Source organism: Meriones unguiculatus, chromosome 4 (assembly GCF_030254825.1).
Source record: "Meriones unguiculatus strain TT.TT164.6M chromosome 4, Bangor_MerUng_6.1, whole genome shotgun sequence".
NCBI classification, from domain to species: Eukaryota; Metazoa; Chordata; class Mammalia; order Rodentia; family Muridae; genus Meriones; species Meriones unguiculatus.
In genome coordinates this window covers 96033039-96050970 of record NC_083352.1, presented here as the reverse complement: position 1 = coordinate 96050970, position 17932 = coordinate 96033039, and the positions used below count along the sequence as shown (strand labels likewise).

Genomic DNA, 17932 nt, shown 5'->3' with positions numbered 1-17932 from the left:
TTTCTTGGGATAGCCCTGGCTGTCCTGTTTTGTACAGCAGTCTGGCCTCGGACTCACAGAGATCCGCCTGCTGGGTTTAAAAGCATACACCACCAGCAGTACCCATTTTTTGACTGCTGGGCCTTCTCCAACCCTTACAAATGTTTTGGTTGAAAATATACACATTTTCTAAGAGAGGCAGAACTGGACTGGCTGGAAGGGACTGAGCCAGGGAGAACTACAAACACTTAGGAGGTGAGGGGTGTTCAGGGCGGGTGATGTACATGTTCTGTGTAGTGACTGTGGTGGGGGATAAGGTTGTTGTACCTGTCAAAACGTGTGGGGGTTGGCTCTTGTTTCCTTTCGTGATGGGACTCAAATCCAGGGCAAGCCCAGCATTGCTGAGCTATATCCCCAGCCCAAACTATGCTTTCGAATTTGCTTGTTTTCTACAACAGGATCTTGCTATGTAGGCTGCCTTTGAACTTCCAATCCTCTTGCCTGATGGCATATACTTGCAATTCCTAGCTCCAAAGTGTACTCATTTTTTAAAAAAAAAGATTTAATATTGATGTGTGTGCCTGCATGAGTTCGTGTGTACCGTGTGTGTGTGTGTGTGTGTGTGTGTGTGTGTGTGTGTGTGTATGCAAGTACCTGTGAAGGCCAGAGGGTGTCAGATCCCCTGTAACTGGAAGTTATAGGTGTTGGGGGTTGGTCTGGTGTGCTGTGTGTTCAGATGCTTTCCGTGCCCCAGAGCTGGTTACAGTGCAGTCCAGGCATGGGCATTGTCATTTCTATGAAGAATTTCTTTTATCAATGTTGTATAAACACTGCTCCCCAATTATCTCTGATTGGTTAATAAAGAAGCTGAGCAGCCTAGGACTGGGCAGAGGAGATAAGGTGAGACTTCTGTTCCAGTGAGGGGTCTCATGTAGAACAGTGAGGCAGACAGAAGAAACGGACATGACCATGGAGGTGAGGACTGACCTGGTGGAGCAAAAGCAGCACAGGCAAGACCAACTTGGCAAGTAACTTGCGCAGAAGGCTAGAAAACAGCAAAACTAACAGAGCATTAGGATGGATGGATGCCTGCCCAGCTGCAGTTTTAAAGCTTATTGAATAAATGGAATAGGTATGTCTCATTACTTGGGAGCTAGAGCAGGTAACTAGAAAAAGCCCCCAAATTCTAATATATCTTTACATGTAGGTGTTTGCAAGGCACCTGACTTGGTGCTGGGAACCAAACCCAGGTCCTTGGTAAAAACATTAAGCACTCGTAACTGATGGGCCATCAGCTAAGATGGTTCTCCCAGCCTCACAGTGTGCCTTTTTTTTTTTTTAAGGTTTCTCTGTGTAGCCCTGTGTAGTTCCAGGCTGTCCTGGAACTCCCTCTGTAGACCAGGCTGGACTCAAACTCAGAGATCCACCTGTGTCTGCCTCCCAAGTGCTGCATTAAAGGTGTGTTAACACCTTGCTCACCTCAAAAACACATTTTAAGGTCAATTTTATTACCACATACACATCAAGCCCACCTTCAGGGCTGCGACACAGCTCCACGAAGGGCACGGGCACAGTGTGCCTGAAGTAGCAGATTTGATCCCCAGCACCACCAAATGCCAATAAAACTACAGAAATGCAAAGCTCTGTCTTTTAAAACATATATGGGTGTAAATGGGTGTTTTCCCTGTATGTCTGTCTGTGTACATGTGTGCCCGGTGTCCTCGGAGGCTAGACGGCAGTGTTTAAGTCCCTGGAACCAAAGTTAAAGACAGTGGTGAGTAGAACCCAGGTCCTCTGGAGGAGCAGCCAGTGCTCTTACCTGCCGAGCCATCCCTCCGTCCATCCCGTGACGTTTAACTGGAAGTCCTTGTGTGAGACATACAGCAGAAACACTTGAAGAAAAAGCTGCTGAAGTTCAATTCTGTTCCCCAATTATAAACCAGTGATACCCAAGTCAAAAGACATGCAACAGCCAAGCAAAGAAACTAGGAACCCCACCCCCTGCTGACCCATGCCTCCAGATTCCCACAGACAGAGCAGACACATTGTGAAAATCTTTTTATTACTGTCTCTTGTGGTAAAATAACATCTTATACAAATAAAATCACCTGGTTTGTTTTGGAATGAGGATCTTGGGTGAAGTGGGAAGGACAGAGATGCTTCATATAGTCTGTGAAAAATAGATTTACAAGGAAAATACTTTCACAACTTCAGTGACAGCACATGATTCTTTATGAAACAAGGGGTGAGCCTACCTCTGCCAGAACCCCTGTGGCTATGACGCTCTGGACATGAAGTTCGGACATTCTGAGAATCTGAGTCTCTGGTCCGTCCCAGACACCACAAAGCACTGTCCCTAGGAACCGAAAATCAGATGCCCAGGGCCTGGTGAAGCTGCAGGTGTGTGCAAGACAACAGCTGATCTCAGCCTAGACACTGGCCATCTTGACTCCTATGATTGTGGTTTTGAAGGGCAGCTTGGTCCCAAGGCAGAGGACAGAGATGGAGTTCAAGCAGATCTGTCTTGTACCAGGAAGGGTTCTTTCTGCCCAGCTGCTCGGGGCAGGTCCCCCTGGGAGCTGCCATCTGTTCAGATCCCTGCTTTTGGTTTGAGGCATGGCTCCTACACCGGAGCACTGACTTCCTCTTCCACTGTGTCACAGGAAGCCACTGTGCATGGCTGGTACTCCAGGCAGTTAAGACTTCCAACTCGGCCTCTGCTTCTTCGGTTACTTTCAAAGTATGACTTCCAGTTTACCCAAGTCAGGTACAAAAATCGGAATTTCAAACTCCTTACAGCAAACAGCAAGACGCTTCCCTAAGCAGCCAGACGCGGACCACTGGCCCTTCAGCAGCAGCAGAAGACCGCCCCATCCAACCAACACGACAGCGCATGCGGCTCAGAGTAGTCTTCAATGAGACCACACTGGCTGGAAAGGGGATGTAGCCCTTCTCAAGCCAGTGGGCCCTGCTCCTACATCCTCTGGGGCTCTCCAAGCAAAAGCCAGCACTGCAGGCAGAAAACAGTGTGCCAGAATTCAGCAGCAGCCCATCGCGGGCTGCACTGAGCAAAGACCACACAGCGCCAGGAAGCACATCCTGGGTAGTAGCTACTTCAATACTGGGAACCAGACTCTAACAGAGCAAGAAGCACTCTGAAGCTTGTCAAGGACATGCAGGTTCCAGCAGAGGAGCCACGTGAGGAAAGGTAGAGTGCTGACGTGTGGCTGAGGAGGGAGCAATGGACCAGCAGCTCCCCTGCAGCATGTGGGCGGAGCCACACTTAAGGCACCTAGATTTGGAGTGGACTCCAGTTCTGAGAGTCACTGGAATGGTCAGGAAGTACCTGCCACAGGGCACCTGGGCTCTCCCATCTCAGTGGGTAAATCCAGTGCAGCATGAAGGGTCAGCTAGAGCTTTCTCGTTCCATGCGCTTCCAGCACATGGTATCATCAGATGCTGGCCAGATACAGAGCATGGGTCCACTAATGTTCTGGAAGCCCAGAGTGACACTGGCCAGAGCACTTTGGGACCCTGCTCTCATCACAGGTAAGGCGGTGCCTCAGAGATACTTTCTGCATATCTGCCCTTACTACTGACACTTCCCCCAATGCCAAACAGACCCCAGCCACTGCAGAGTCCTAGAGCCATCCACACAGACAACCTAGGGAGCCAAAGGGGTGGGAGTCAGCCAGTGGAGATGAGGATAGCTGACACTCACTGTGCAGGAAGCTGTCTGAGGACAGTGTTCTGGGCGGAAGCCTCAGCCTAGGCTGCCCTTTCCAAACACTCAGCAGTTTGAAGGAAGGATCAGAATATGCATTGCTCAAGATCGTCTGGCAGATGGTTCCAGGAATGACTTCAGCAGAAAGGCAAACAGATAGGAAAACATTCCTAAGCAAGAGACTCAAGAGTTCTGGAGCCAAATCCTACCCAGAGCCCATCTTCCAGGCTTGCTGTGTACAAACAGTCAGCCCTCACTAAGGAAGTGGCCGGGCTGCAACTATGCCTCTCCCACCATGAGCCACATCAGCCTGGGATCCGATCAATCCTCAGAGACCCACCCGCACTGCAGGTGCTAGAACACTGACACAGTGTGAAAACGCCCCAAGAGAAGTCCGAGAATAAAAAGAGCAAAGCACAGTGCCCTTCACTGAACTGGAGAAACATCATGTTCTGTGAACAAGACTGACAAGGGCCTCTGCAAGAGATGCTAAAAAGTCATGGCCAGGGGAGCAAAGCAAGCTCCTCCAGAGTAAGAACAGGAAGGCACCAGGAAGCTGAGACCACGGTCTTCCTCAGGACTGGCTGCAGGTCCCAAAGGCAGAGAAGCAGCCTTCTCAAAACTGTCCTTCAGTCTGGCAGCACCTCCCATCCCAGTGCCTCGGTCTGGGCTCCTCAGCAATTCCTTAATCTCTTTTCAAGTTTCTTCCAGGTGGCTTAAGACTATGCATAGGTGGAGGGCAGACTACCAGGGATACTGCAATGAGGGGAAGTGAGCTGCTTTCAGCTGCCCACAGCCCAGCCATCTGCAGCATGCTGGCGACCTGCAGGCTGGCCCAGCCCGAGCCTTCTAGCTAGCACAGCTGTGCCTGGACAGCCGAGCTTGTCGAGAGAACCAGTGCACAGCTAAGACTACACCGAAATACACTTTTTTATCTGGATCCCAGGAACCTTACCCTAATCTTTTACTTCACTCTAATACCTCTGTAAACTAGGGGCCAGGGGAAAAATACTGGGAAAAGAAACTGCTGGCTGGCACCTCTTTGGTGCACACAACACCACCACCCCAGCTGCAGCTTCCTGGACCAGGTTCAAGGTGGGTGTTGACAGGCAGCAGCTGCAGTTCTCCCTGCGTGCCTCGTGGTGGCAGCAAAGGACCTTCTGTGTGCATGCTTGCGGCAGTTACTGGCCTCCGTTGTAGGCGTAATCAGCCTTGTTGTGCATTATCAGCTTGTTGTCAACAAAGTAGAAGCTGTCCGAGCGGGTCTCATATGGGTTTTCAATCATCAGACGAACTGCAAGTCAGGGAAGGAGGAAAGCAGAGCATGTGAATCTGTCTGATAGCTAGGTATAAAAAACCTCAGTATCCCTCCAAAGTCCATAGACTAGAGCTGTGGAAAGTTTGCCTCTGTTCTGCCAGAATGATGAGGGCAGAAGAAAAACCGAGAGACTGGAAGGCTCCAGATGAAACTGACGCCCACTTCCATACAGCACTGAACGAGGATGCATCAACTCCTTAGTCATCCCTAGCCTGAGTCTTCTTGCCAGTATTCCGGGAAACAAACTTCTCTCTCAGCCATGGCCACTTACTTCCTCAGTGCCCCTGGCTGGCATGGCAAGGCCTAGTGTCCGCCTTGCTTTCCACCTCTCGACATTCCAGTAAAACCAGAGCGCTGTGCCTCTCTATACCTGCTTCTTTGGGTTGTTTTGTTTGTGGAGAAAGGATATCACTGCATCCCCCTGGCTGGTCTTGAACTTACAGAGATCTGCCTGCCTCTGCCTCCCTGAGTGCTGGGATCAGGGGCATGCACCACTCTGTCCAGCTTGTCAATTTTTAAAATATTCCTTATTTTATGTGTACGGGTTTTGTTTTTTGTTTTTGCTGGCTGTACATTTGTGTACCACATGTGTGCTACACGCAGAGGCCAGAAGAGGGCATCAGAGGCCTGGAGCTGGAGTTATAGACTGAACAGCCACCGGGCAGGTCCTGAAGAATAGTGGGCGCCCTTACTCATCTCTCTCCAACCCTCCTACTTCTTATGCCCCGCCCTCTGCCCTCTGAAAGCCAAAGGAATCCTAGGTATGCATCCACCGCCTTACCAGGAAAGCCACTCTAGAAAAGGACGTGCTGTTTACCTACAAGATCCAGACAGAGGCCTAGGGAACTTGTTTGTCTGTCTGTCTATCTGTCTGTCTGAACCCTTGCCTTGCTCTCTTTCCACAATAAAAGAAGATAAATACAATTAAAGTCACCCTGTTAGTTCTGATTTAATAGCCAAGTGCCACCTCCTGTCCCTTAGGGAAAGGTATCACAGGTTTTAAAAAGGGTCATAGATTTTAAGTTCTCTTAGCTCATCCAGGCCACAGCAATTGGATTTACACTCAGACTGACTGACCTCCACACTCTTTTGCTCTATTTGGCTTTACCGGTTAATCTACTCTTGCAGGTGTCTGCATATTCCAGGCCGGCTCAAGCCAAAATGAGAAGCTGTCACAAAGCCCGGCCCCACATCTCAGGAGGCTTTTCCCTGGGTAGTGCTTCATGAGTGGAGTCTTCACTCCAGAGGACGCAGTCTTTAGGACCTAACAGGACACAATGCCTCGGCTCCCACAGTGAGGAAAAAGAGAACAGGACACGGTGGAGCTGTGAGTTACAGTGAGAGGGGGCGCCTTAGCTACTCAGAGCCCAGGGTGCTGGGTCACTCTTCCTCAGTCCACAGAGGCCAACACGGAACAGAAGACGGGAGGGAGCCTGAGGTCAGGCGACCTGCTGCACAGGCCAGCACTTCCCTCTTCTGTACATTGAGGCCCCTGGAGCAGAGGGGTTTCCTGGCAGCCCTCAGGATCTACAGCACTGGAGAATGAGGGAGGGTACATACTGACATCCTCAGAGAGCTGCGGGAACTCGTAGATGTGCTCACACGTGTTTCTGCTGCTGGGGATGCAGAAGCCAAAGTCAAAGTCAAAGTTTTTCAGCAACCGCTCCCGGAAGTAGTGCCGCTCAATCATCCGGAAGTTTGACACAGGTCTGTCCCCAACTGTGAACTCTACCCTGTAGGAGGAATCTCTGTAAGCCTTACTACTTTTCTTCCATCCTCTGATGCCAACCTCAACCCCACCGAGCACAATCTTCGCGGCAAACAAGCAGAATGCTCTTCTGCCCTCGTAAAAACAACAGCACTCACGTGGCACCAACTGTCCGGAGGCGGAGAAATGCCGGCGTGAACTGATAGCGAACGAAGCGCCCCACGCTGATATCCACATCCACACTCTCCTCTTCTGCATCCTGGTCTTGGTCTGGAAGAACAAAGAGCCTTGCCTTGAGTGCACGACCATCCACATAGCACAACAGCCCCTGACAAACACTGGTTTGGACACAGGCCCATTTGCAGCACACTCGCTGCGCCAGGCAGTCTGTATATAGACATACACATATATATAGTTTTTGGAAGGAGGATATTTAGAGGCAGGGTTTCTTGGTGTGACCCTGGCTGTCCTGGAACTAATTCTGTAGACCTGGCTGGGCTTGAACTCACAGAGATCTACCTGCCTCTGCCTCCCAAGCACTAGGATTAAAGGCATGCACCACCACCACCCAGCTCGAAGTGTGTTCTTAAAACAACACGTTTTATATATTCTTGGGGAGTGGACATGTCCTAGAGTGAAGCAAGAAACACAAGCTGGGGCTGGAGAGATGGCTCAGTGGTTAAGAGAGCACTGTTTGCTCTTCCAAAGGACCTGGGTTCAATTCCCAGCACCCACATGGCAGCTCACAACTGTCTGTACCACCAATTCCAAGGAATCTGACACCTTCACACTAATACACATTAAATAAAATGAAATAAATTTAAAAAAAAATTTAAAAAAAAAAGAAAGAAAGAAACACAAGCTGGACACAAGGCCTCTAAGAGAGTTCTGATCCGCACCGACTAGGTCACAGTGCTAACCACTGACCAGGAGAGTAAGATCACAGAAGCTTAACAGGTCCCAAAGTCCCTTCAAACAATACAAACACTATCAGAAGGCAAATCCTGGGAGCAACTTCGATTTCAATTTAAAGACAGTGATTTACAAGGCACTAATGTCTACTCCAAGCCATGCCAGGTGCAGTCCTCTGACTACCTGGAAAAGGGTGAGAACAGCTGGGCAAGGAACCAACATGTGACCTGGCGCAGATCAATGCTTGACTCTGGTCTAGCCTACTGTTGAATCCAGATGTAAGATCTACAACTGTCATAATACCAACAGAAAAGGGAATTTTCTACCAGTCTGAGAACATGGGTACCTGGAGCTTCAAACATCTCTCCCTGTGGCATCCCAGGAGCACCGGGAAACGACCCTGGTCTGGGGCTTACACCTAGGCTAAGGGCCTGCGTCCTGCCGCAGGAGGCACTATGTTGGCGTGAGCACATGCAAAAGGAGGAGCCAGGAAGGATGGAGAGCACACAGCTCCAGCATCTGCTGCAGACTTTTCAGAGGCTTCCGTGCCTTGGTCAGCACTGGCTGATGACAGTGGGAACACCAGGCAGGGCTGAGCCAGAGCTCGGGAACCAAGCTGAGCCAAGATTTCCTATGTGTTCCAGTGCTGGAGAGCAGGCTGAGGCCTTACGCCAGGAGAGTGACCCTGACACAGTCTCAGTGTGGGAGAGTGTTTTCGATTTCTCTGAGATCCCAATACCTACCTTCTCAGAGTTTCAGGCTCATTCTCAGAAGCTAATCAAATGAAAAGAACTTGGCAAAATAAGTTTCATTAGGGGCTGGAGAGATGGCTCAGCAGTTAAGAGCTCTTCCCGGGTTCAATTCCCAGTACCCATGGCAGCTCACAACTATCTTTAACTCCAGCTCCAGGAGACTCAACACCCTCACAAAGACACACGCAGGGAAAACACCAATTCATATAAAATTAAAATAAATAATTAAAAAAAGAAGTTTCATCAGAAATCACAGTTGAGGGGCCAGCAAGACAGCTGAGCCAGGAAAGGTGCCTGGAGCTCCATCCGCGAGCCACATGGTGGGAGAAAAGAGCCAGCCCCCACGAGCTGCCCTCTGACCTCCTTTCTGCCCACCCCACACACTCATGTACACAGAAACCGTAAGATTACGACCAGAACAAAAGCCTCCGGTGCAAACTCAGCAGTAAGTGGACGTACACTAGCACAGCTCAGGGCCATCTTCATTTTTAACACGGAATTGAAGCTAGCTCTAGCTCCGTGTGACTATGTCTCAGACCCCAAAAAATAAAGCAGAGTAAAAGAATAAGCTGTCTCTGCACCTGAGAAGATGGTGGCTGGGGGTTCCCAAACTCGCCTTCTGTCACACTATAGCCAAGAAATGTTCTCCCGGAGTCTGCTGTATACTCAAGAATGGTCTTCCTGTTGCTGTTGTTTTGTTGTTGTTTTTTTTCCAGACAGGGTTTCTCTGTGCAGCCCCGGCTGTCCCAGAACTTGCTCTGTAGACCAGGCTGGCCTCAAACTTACAGAGATCCACCTGCCTCTGCCTCCTGAGTGCTGGGATTAAAGGCGTGCACCATCATGCCCCGCTAAGACCAATCTTTCAAAAGAAAAAAAGAAAGAAAAGGAAAGAAAGAAAGAAAGAAAGAAAGGAAGGAAGGAAGGAAGGAAGGAAGGAAGGAAGGAAGAAAGAAAGAAAGAAAGAAAGAAAGAAAGAAAGAAAGAAAGAAAGAAAGAAGGAAAGAAAGGCAGGCTGGAGAGATGGTCTGGTATTAAGTGTACTGTCTGCTCTTCCAGAAGAACTGGGTTCAAATCCCAGAACCCATATGACAGCTCACAGTTGTCTGTAACTCCAAGATCTTAACACTCTTGCACAGACATGCATGCAGGTGAAACACCAATGCACAAAAAAATAAAGGTTAAAAAAAAAAAAAAGACAGAAAGGAAGGAAAGAAAGACAGACTGACTGACTAACCATGGGGCTGGACGGGGCCGGAGTGTGTAACTGGCACAACAGTTACAACACTATTGCTCTTTCGATGCCTCAAACTCAGGCACTCGCAGCTGCCTGCCACCGAAGCTCAGGGGATCCAACACCCTCTCCGGTCTCCAGAGCAGCTGTGCTCATGTGCACAAACTCCCAATGGACACACAAGGGCACACACATGATTTTATTTTACTCTTTGGAAAAAAACAAAGAAAACAAAAGAAAAACCACTAAACCAGGAAGCCTAAGGCACTATCAAAGGCAAGCAAGAGACTGCCCAGACTCAGGGAAAGGGCTTTCCTCAGGAGAGTCTAGCTGCAGCGGAGGTGGAGGTGCACCACAGACAACGGGAAGGGATGAACGGGAACAGCATCTTAGGAAGTGTCATACGCAAATTCTGGGTCTCAGCTCCCTCTCAGTAAAAACTGCCTGAGCCTCGCCTGGCGATGCTGATGCACACCTTTAATTCCAGCACACAAGAGGCAGAGGAAGGTGGATCTTTGTGAGCCTGAGGCCAGCCTGGTTGACAGAGCGAGTTCTGGGACAGCCAGGGCTGCACAGAGAAACACTGTCTCAAAACCAAACCAAACCAACAAACAAAACAAAGACAAGCAAACAAACAAACAAACTGGCTGAGGCAATCACAGCGACATGATTATACAAAGTCAGTCACTGAAGAACCTGGGCAATGAATGGTGACATGTCAACCTTCTATGCTGGTTGTGGTGACACATGCCTGTAATCCCAGCACGTGGTGGAAGGGTGCACGCAGGAGCTCAAGGGCACCCTCGGCTACACAGCACGTTCTGGGCCAATGTGGGCTATGTAAGAACCTGTCTTAAAAACGTAACCGCAACAGTAAGATAGCTCAGCACCCAAAGGTGTCTGCCACACGATCCTGGCACCCTGAATCAAACCCCTGGACTCCCCATAAATATGGAAAGAGAGAACTAACTCCACAAAGCTGTCCTCTGCCCTCCACCTGGACATTCTGGCACATGCAGGTACTCACATACACACACACACACAAATACAAAAATCAGCCTTTTAACAAAGCTTCAAACTAGTGTCATCCGCAGGTGAGGCCACAGCAAGCAATGGATGGCAGGTCATGGAAGTGGGACAGAGTGGAGGCCCAGAAACAGCTGTGCCAGCACATGAACCCGACCACAACACCCAAGCCTACCTGATGTGCAAGGCTTGGCAATCTCAAAGAGCACTGTCCCCGTCTCCAGATCTCGGATTTTGAAGCGGGTAAAATCAATACTGTAGATATTGTCTTCAGGTTTACATAAATAATCTGAAAAGGAGAGACCAATGCTGTTAAAGTAATCTTCCAAAATTACCATCTATTTCATTCCCTGGTTTTGAAGCAAATGTGTTCTTTCCCTATGCAATTCACTGAAAATGCTCCACCAATCATCCTTTTTTCTTTTTTAAGATGTGTTCTTATTTTACATGTATGGGTGCTGGAAGAGGTCTGAAGGACTTATGACCCTCCAGAATTACAGCTGCTGGCGGTTCTAAGATGCCATGTGGGTGCTGGGAACTAAAGCCGGGTCCCCTGAAAGAGCAGTCAGTGCTCCCAACCACTAACCATCTCTCAAGGCCCAAACATATCCTTTAAAATTTAACTTTTGCCAAGTGGTGGTGGCGGATGCCTTTAATCTCAGCACTCAGGAGGCAGAAGCAGGCGGATCTCTGTGAGCTTGAGGCCAGCCTGGTCTACAGAGTGAGTTCCAGGACAGCCAGCGCTATAAGGAGAAACCCTGTCTTGGAAAACCAAAAAATAAAAATAAAAAAAATAAAAAGTTTATTTTTTGTTTTAGTCACTGTTGTATTGCTATGAAGAGACACCATGACCAAGGCAGCTCTTATGAAAGTTTCAGAGGGTTAGTCTGTTTCCATGGCAGCACACATGGTGCTAGCACAGAGGTTCCCAACCTTCCTTCCGCTGAGACCCTTTAATATAGTTCCTCATGTTGTGGTGACCCCAACCGTAACATTATTTTCCCTGCTACTTCATAACTGTAATTTTGCTGTGGTTATGAATCATAATGTAAACATCTGTACTTCCTGGTGCTCTTAGGTGACCCCTCAAGAAAGGGTCATTAGACAGCCCCCCCACGGGGGTCATGACCCATAGGTTGAAAAGCACTGTGCTAAAGTAATAGCGGAGAACTATTATCCTGCTCTGTAGGCAACCCATCAACAGCGGGCCTTCTGTGGGCCTTCTGAGAGCTCCAAATCCACCCCCAGTGATCCACTCCCTCCAAGACCACACCCCCTAAACCTTCTCATCCTTTCAGCGCCACTCCCTGGAGGCCAAGCATTCAAATAAATTAGTATTTGGGCCCTTCTTATTCAACATTGTGTACAGGTGTTGTGCCTGCGTCACATGGGTACAATGTGCAAGGAGGCCTGAGGATGATACCATATCCCCTAGGACTGGAGTTACAGACAGTTGTGAGCCACCATGTAGGTGCCGGGATTAGAACCCAGGTCCTATGGGAGTACAGTGAGTAATCTTAACCATTAAGCCATGTCCACAGACCCCAAACGTCCTCTTGTATTGTCAAAATTAGGAAATTCAAGAAAGAAAAGGGGAAGAAGCAGAGAGAGATGGTTCATACATTATATACATGGATGAAATTGTCAGAGAAATTTTTTTTTTCACTTTGTTTTTTTGTTGCTGTTCAAGACAGGGTTTCTCTTTATAACAACGCTGGCTGTCTTGCAACTCAGTTTGCAGACCAGGCTGGCCTGGAACTGAGATCTGCCCGCCTCTGCCTCCTGAGCGCTGGGATTAAAGGTGTGGCCACCGCTGCTCAGCACAGTACTTTCTAGTTGAGTTTCTTTTTTCCTTAAACACATTTGTTTTTATTTTGTGTGCAGTGGTGTTTTGCCTATATATATGTCTGCCTGAAGGTGTCGGACTCCCTAGAACTGGAGTTACAGACAGTTGTGAGCTTGTCACATGGGTGCTGGGAATTGAATCTGAGTCCTTTGGAAGAGCAGCCAGCACTAGTGCTCTTAACCACTGAGCTATCTTTCAAGTTTAATTTTAAAATGTATATATATTTAATGTATACTGAGTAAGAAATAATATAGGGTTATTTGTGAACAGTATCAAAAAGCAGATCAAACTCTTCTGGATAAGGCCAGGTTATAAACAACCTGGATTATTTATTTCTGCAGAGATAGAGTATATGGCGTAACTACTCAGCCCTCACTGTAACCCAAAGGTCCATGGACAGGAAATAAGCGAATGAGTTGGTCTACACAATGAAACAGCTAGCGCACACTGATGCCAAGTTTAATAACCGTGTGTAACAAAAGCTTAACATCTGCACCACTTCAAAGGTTAAAACCGTTCTCAGTTTGTAGGCTACGCAAAAGCATGCCTACCTCAGGAAGACAGCACAAGAAAGGGGCCAGACGGATTAGGACAAAGCAGCGCCTTCAACAAACCAAGAAACTAGTCAAAACTACATCACAGAGATGCTGTCACCTTGTCTGCTGGCCCCACAGCATCTTTCCCAGCCCCTCCGCACTGTCTTAGCATGCTTGTTTGTGTCAGCTGTTTCACGCTGTACAAGTGGGTCAGCCTCCAGGGAGACGGCACACTTGGGGACTACTCTAACTCCAAAGCTGTGTGCTGGAGGTTCTGCATCTTTAGCAAGTGTTTGTTCGCACAACCAAAGAGCTTAAGAGTGATGAAATCCAAAGGTCACTAAGCTCTGGCTGCAGCTTTCTCTAAGGACTTGCAGAGATGGAAAAAGAACATCACTCTCAATGTCTATAGATCCTAAATCACTGGTGCGGCTGAAAGGATGTCAGTGGCCAGGTGCTGACCATGTCTGTACTTTCCAAACCCCAGACGAAAATCGAGAACTGAAGCGGCTTTTCACTGTTCTGGGACCGCAGAGGAAGACTATCTAAAGTTGTATTCAGGCGGGCAAAAGAGAGTTCCAGCCCAAACACTGTTGAGAAACTGGGCCACCCAAACATCCAAAATCAAATTAAAACTATTTTAGGAGACGGAGGTTTCCTCCTGCACAGGCTGAACTAGTAATAGCCACTTTCCCTCAAACTCCCATTTCCAAGTCGCTGGAGCTGCTGGTAACAAGCTGAACAGCCTCACAGCCCTGGACTGCGTGAAACAACATAGCAGACAGTCCGGCATCCTTCAGGGAAGCAGGGTTAGAAGTCTCAAGGGCAGGGTTGGTGAGGAGGGCAAGCCAAGGCTAACCAGGTGACTAACAACTCCTGGGGGAAGGTAACTGCAAGGGAAAGGGTGTCAGGTCAGGGTTGGCCTGGGCAGTTTCCAAAAGGCAGAGATCATCAGGGAACAAACACCTACTTCTTCCCACCATTCCTTACACTTATGCAAAAATCAAACTTCTGAAACCCTGACACAACTGTAAATTCACTAGAGAAAAATAATGTCAGGTGCAAGATCTTAGAGTGCCAGTGTGCACATACACTGAAACTTAAACTTTTGGGTTTTTTTTTGGTGGCACAGCTTAAGTCTGCAAACGATGCAACAGTCATGTGTCTGACGGAAGCACAGGCTACCTGTAAACAAAAGGGCACCGCTTGACTCCCAACCCGGGAGGGGGCCAGAGCAAGGCCCGGTGGGGGAGGGGCTGTCAGGCGCCTGAGCCGAGAGAAAGGTGGAGTCAGCAGGTAGGGGCTCCGTCCCTGGGGGCTGGGAGAGCCGGGGGTTGATCGGCAAGATGGGCAGGAACTGGCTCAGGGCCGGGGTCCCAAGCGGGCAGGGTCGGACCAGGCCCAGATAAGGCCGGACTCTAGAGAAGCCCTTGGCCGCCGGGTCTGGGAAAGGGGCCTGGCCAGCCTGCGCGGTCCCCGGCGCCACCACACGGCCCGGCCCGCCACGGGCTCCCGGGCCCGGTGCCCAGGGAGGGCGCGGCGCGCCCGCCACTCACTCTCGGTGACCCGGTTGAGGCGCAGGACGTGCTCAGGGCGGATCGTGTCCAGCGCCAGCAGCTCCTGCTCGGTGATCGCCGCTCCGGCGCCGTCGTCGGCCGTGTGTGTGGACGCCTGCCGCCGCACCTTCAGCCGATTCAGGACGCCGCCGCCCGCCTTCTTCTTGTCCTCCTTGCCAGCCACCAGCCCGCCGGGCCCAGTCGCCGACCCCACGGTCGCAGCCTTCGGGTTCGACCCGCTCATCGCTCCAAGATGGCCGCCACCTCACGGCGCCGTAACTATGGAGAGCGGAGGCGGGGCCTGAGCGCCTGGGGGCGGAGCCGGGGGCCTAGGGACCCGACCTACGACGAGCCGCTTCGGGGCCAACTTTGGTCAGGTGAGATGTGGCTGGACTGGGACCTGAGGATCTTCGCGCTCCGTCAGGTCCTCACGCTCACCGGTGATATCTGAAATACCTCCTTAAAAAAGTAATAAATAAAAATAAAGTGAGATAGAGGCTTAGGCAAATGAACTTCTGCAGTATCAAGTGTGGACAGGTGTTTTGAGAAAATGTTAACAGCCATTATTATCACAGACTGTTCAAACTGCGTGCTGTGCGAAGACAAACTTCAAGACAAAACTTTTCAATTAGGCCGCTGTCTTTGGAGTCTGGCTCAGCACTTAAGAGCACTGGCTGCTCGTTCAGAGGACTCAGTTTCTGTTCCCAGCACCCAAGTGGCAGCTCACGGTATAGACACCTGTACTTCCATTTCCAGAGGATCTGACACCCTCTCACACAAGTAGTGTCATGCAGACGGTGCTCATACCTATAAAATAAAATTAAAATTATACCTATAATCATACCTATAAAATAAAAGTAAAATTGCAGAAATAGGCTGCTAGTACTAGGTCCCGGCTACGTCAGACACTGGACTTAAAACACCAGCCTAGGTAGGCTTCAGGAAATAAAAGGACATTTGTTGGAGCCTCCTAGTTGGCTGAGAGAAATCCTGTGCAGTTCCCCAGAACGTCAATGGGGGAGCTCACACTGTGCCAGGGAAGACAAGTGAACAGGCTATCCTGTCACCCTTCCTGAGAGGGTAAGTGGGAAGCAGCCCTTTAAGAAGTGTAGCCAGGGTACTAGAGAAAGTCATGGGGGGCTGGAGAGTTGGCCCCAGTGTATAACAGTACTGTCTTCTCCTCCAGAGGTCCTGAGTTCAGTTCCCAGCAACCACAAGGTGGCTCTCAACCATCTATACTAGAATCTGATGCCCTCTTCTAGCATGCAGGCACACATGCAGACAGAACACTCATACATAAAATAAATTTTTTTTTTAATTTTTGATTTTTTGAGACAGGGTTTCCCTGTGTAGCCTTGGCTGACTTGGACTTCCTTTTTAGACAAGGCTGGCCTTGAACTCACAGAGATGCCCCTGCCTCTGCCTCCCTGAGGGCTGGGATTATAGGTATTACCACTGTACCTGGCTAATAAACAAAATCTTTAAAAAAAAGAGAGAGAGAGAGAGAGACAGAGAAAGAGAGAGTCATGGAAGGTTTCACAGAGGTGACACTGGTACCAAATTGGTTGGGGAAAGACTCTGCTCTTATTTATTTATTATTTATACAGTGTTCTGCCTGCAGACAAGAAGAGGGAACCAAATCACACCATAGATGGTCATGAGCCACCATGTGGTTGCAGGGAACTGAACTCAGGACCTTTTGGAAGAGTAGCCAGTGCTCTCAACCTCCAGCCCAAGCTGTGCTCTTCTACCACAAATGACCTCTCAGGGGTGTGTGTGTGTGTGTGTGTGTGCCTGTGTGGACAACTCCAAGCACTCACTTCTCTCCTCACACCTTTATGTGGCTTCTGGGAATTGAACTCAGGTCTGCAGGCAGGCCTGGTCTTCTCTGCTGACTGTTGTAAAGTATGTTCTGGATTAAGCTAGTATGAAACCCAAGCCCCCTGCTGATTGTCAGCATCTGAACATAATTTACGGCAGGTACCCGGAACCATTTTACCAGACACAAAGGGTCTGGGATCGGTTGTTAGGCCTTCATTGTTCCTGGACAAAAAGCACTATGTGATCCTGACCCTGCTGCCAAATTCCTTTCTAAATGCCATCTAGCCAGCCGGTGGTGCTTACAAAACCCTATAGGGAGATGTTAATGCATAAAGAGAATTCAAAGTCTTTTCCTTTTGAAACAACTCTTTCATCCCGAACTTGCTCTGTACAAGACTCTGTCCTTGAACTCAGAAATCTTCCCACATCTGCCTCCCAAGTGCTGGGATTAAAAGTGTGCCCCACCACTGCCCAGCTCTGAAACAACTCTTTTTCTTAGCTCTTAAAAACACATTAAGATGGTGACACAGCACCCAGGATGCAGAGGCAGGTGGATCTCTGAGTTTGAGGAGAGCATGGTCTTAAAAGTGAGTTCCAGGACAGCCAGAGCTACACAGAGAAACCCTGTCTCTTGGTGGGGGACGCCCCTGCTAAGCACTAGGTTATCAGTGTGTGGTGCCACCTGGCGCTACAGTTTCTTTTCTAACAGGGTTAGGAAACTGGAGTTATGACTTCCAATTGACTTTCCTCACTACTTTCTAAGGTTTATGAAAGGCTCTCTTTGAAAAAAAAAAACAAACTTTAAAATTACATATGCTAACAGTTTGAAGGAAGGAAAATAGAGAATTAGTGCATTAAATAGTAACTGGCCTCCCTTTGACCCCAGCACTGTGTTCTGAGTCTCCACGGCCACGGCGAGAGGTGTGGCTGTGGCTGTCTTCCAAGGCAGTCCCGCAGTAGCCAGGCAGTCTGCCTCCAATCAGGCCAGGCAGGTGGGGCCTAGAGCTGGTGCAGCCAAGGTAAGCTTGACATCACAGGGCTTTTCTCAGCAGACAAGGGAGGGCAGTTCTGCTGCTTCCCTAAACATGGCTTGCGTCAAATCAGCAAGCTGGGGCTGGATGGCAGGCACACCTTGTGGTCTGGGACCAAAGACCAGTAATTTTCCTGGTATCCAAGTCACTTCACTCTGAGGCTGAGGACTGCTTTTTTTGTTTGTTTTTTTTAGATCAATTCATTATTTATATCTACCTGTTTCCCCCAAAAAAGATTTCTAGCATATTCCAAAGCCACATGCTACATGACTGGTGAGTACAGCTTTCACAGCTCTGTGTAGGTGTAGCATGTTTGATCCAGCAGTTCCTGAAAGGAGTGTGGTACTTAGAATGATAATGCGCCTCACAGTATCCTATAGATGAATAGTTGGTTCCCAGCTGATGGAACTGTTGGGAAAGATTAGGACATGTGGCCTTGGGGATGGCGTGTCACTGGGGGTAGGTTTGGAGGTTTTAAAAGCCCACATCAGG

At 49.1% G+C, this 17932-nt stretch overlaps 1 protein-coding gene across 2 annotated transcripts; it reads right to left on the bottom strand.

Moving 5' to 3' along the window:
* Positions 1-2022: 2022 nt before the first annotated feature.
* On the bottom strand, positions 2023-14881 carry Unc119b (unc-119 lipid binding chaperone B). 2 transcript variants are annotated; one of them, XM_060382564.1, is made up of 5 exons: positions 14589-14881; positions 10826-10939; positions 6888-6999; positions 6624-6754; positions 2023-4997 (listed from the first exon to the last, which is right to left on the bottom strand). In XM_060382564.1, the coding sequence occupies exons 1-5, from the start codon at positions 14830-14832 to the stop codon at positions 4885-4887; spliced, it is 714 nt and encodes a 237-aa protein (XP_060238547.1). In that variant the 5' UTR covers positions 14833-14881; the 3' UTR covers positions 2023-4884. The 2 variants fall into 2 exon arrangements, with proteins under 2 accessions (XP_060238547.1, XP_021487477.1); XM_021631802.2 differs by having other exon boundaries at positions 6582-6754; positions 14589-14876.
* Positions 14882-17932: the final 3051 nt, after the last annotated feature.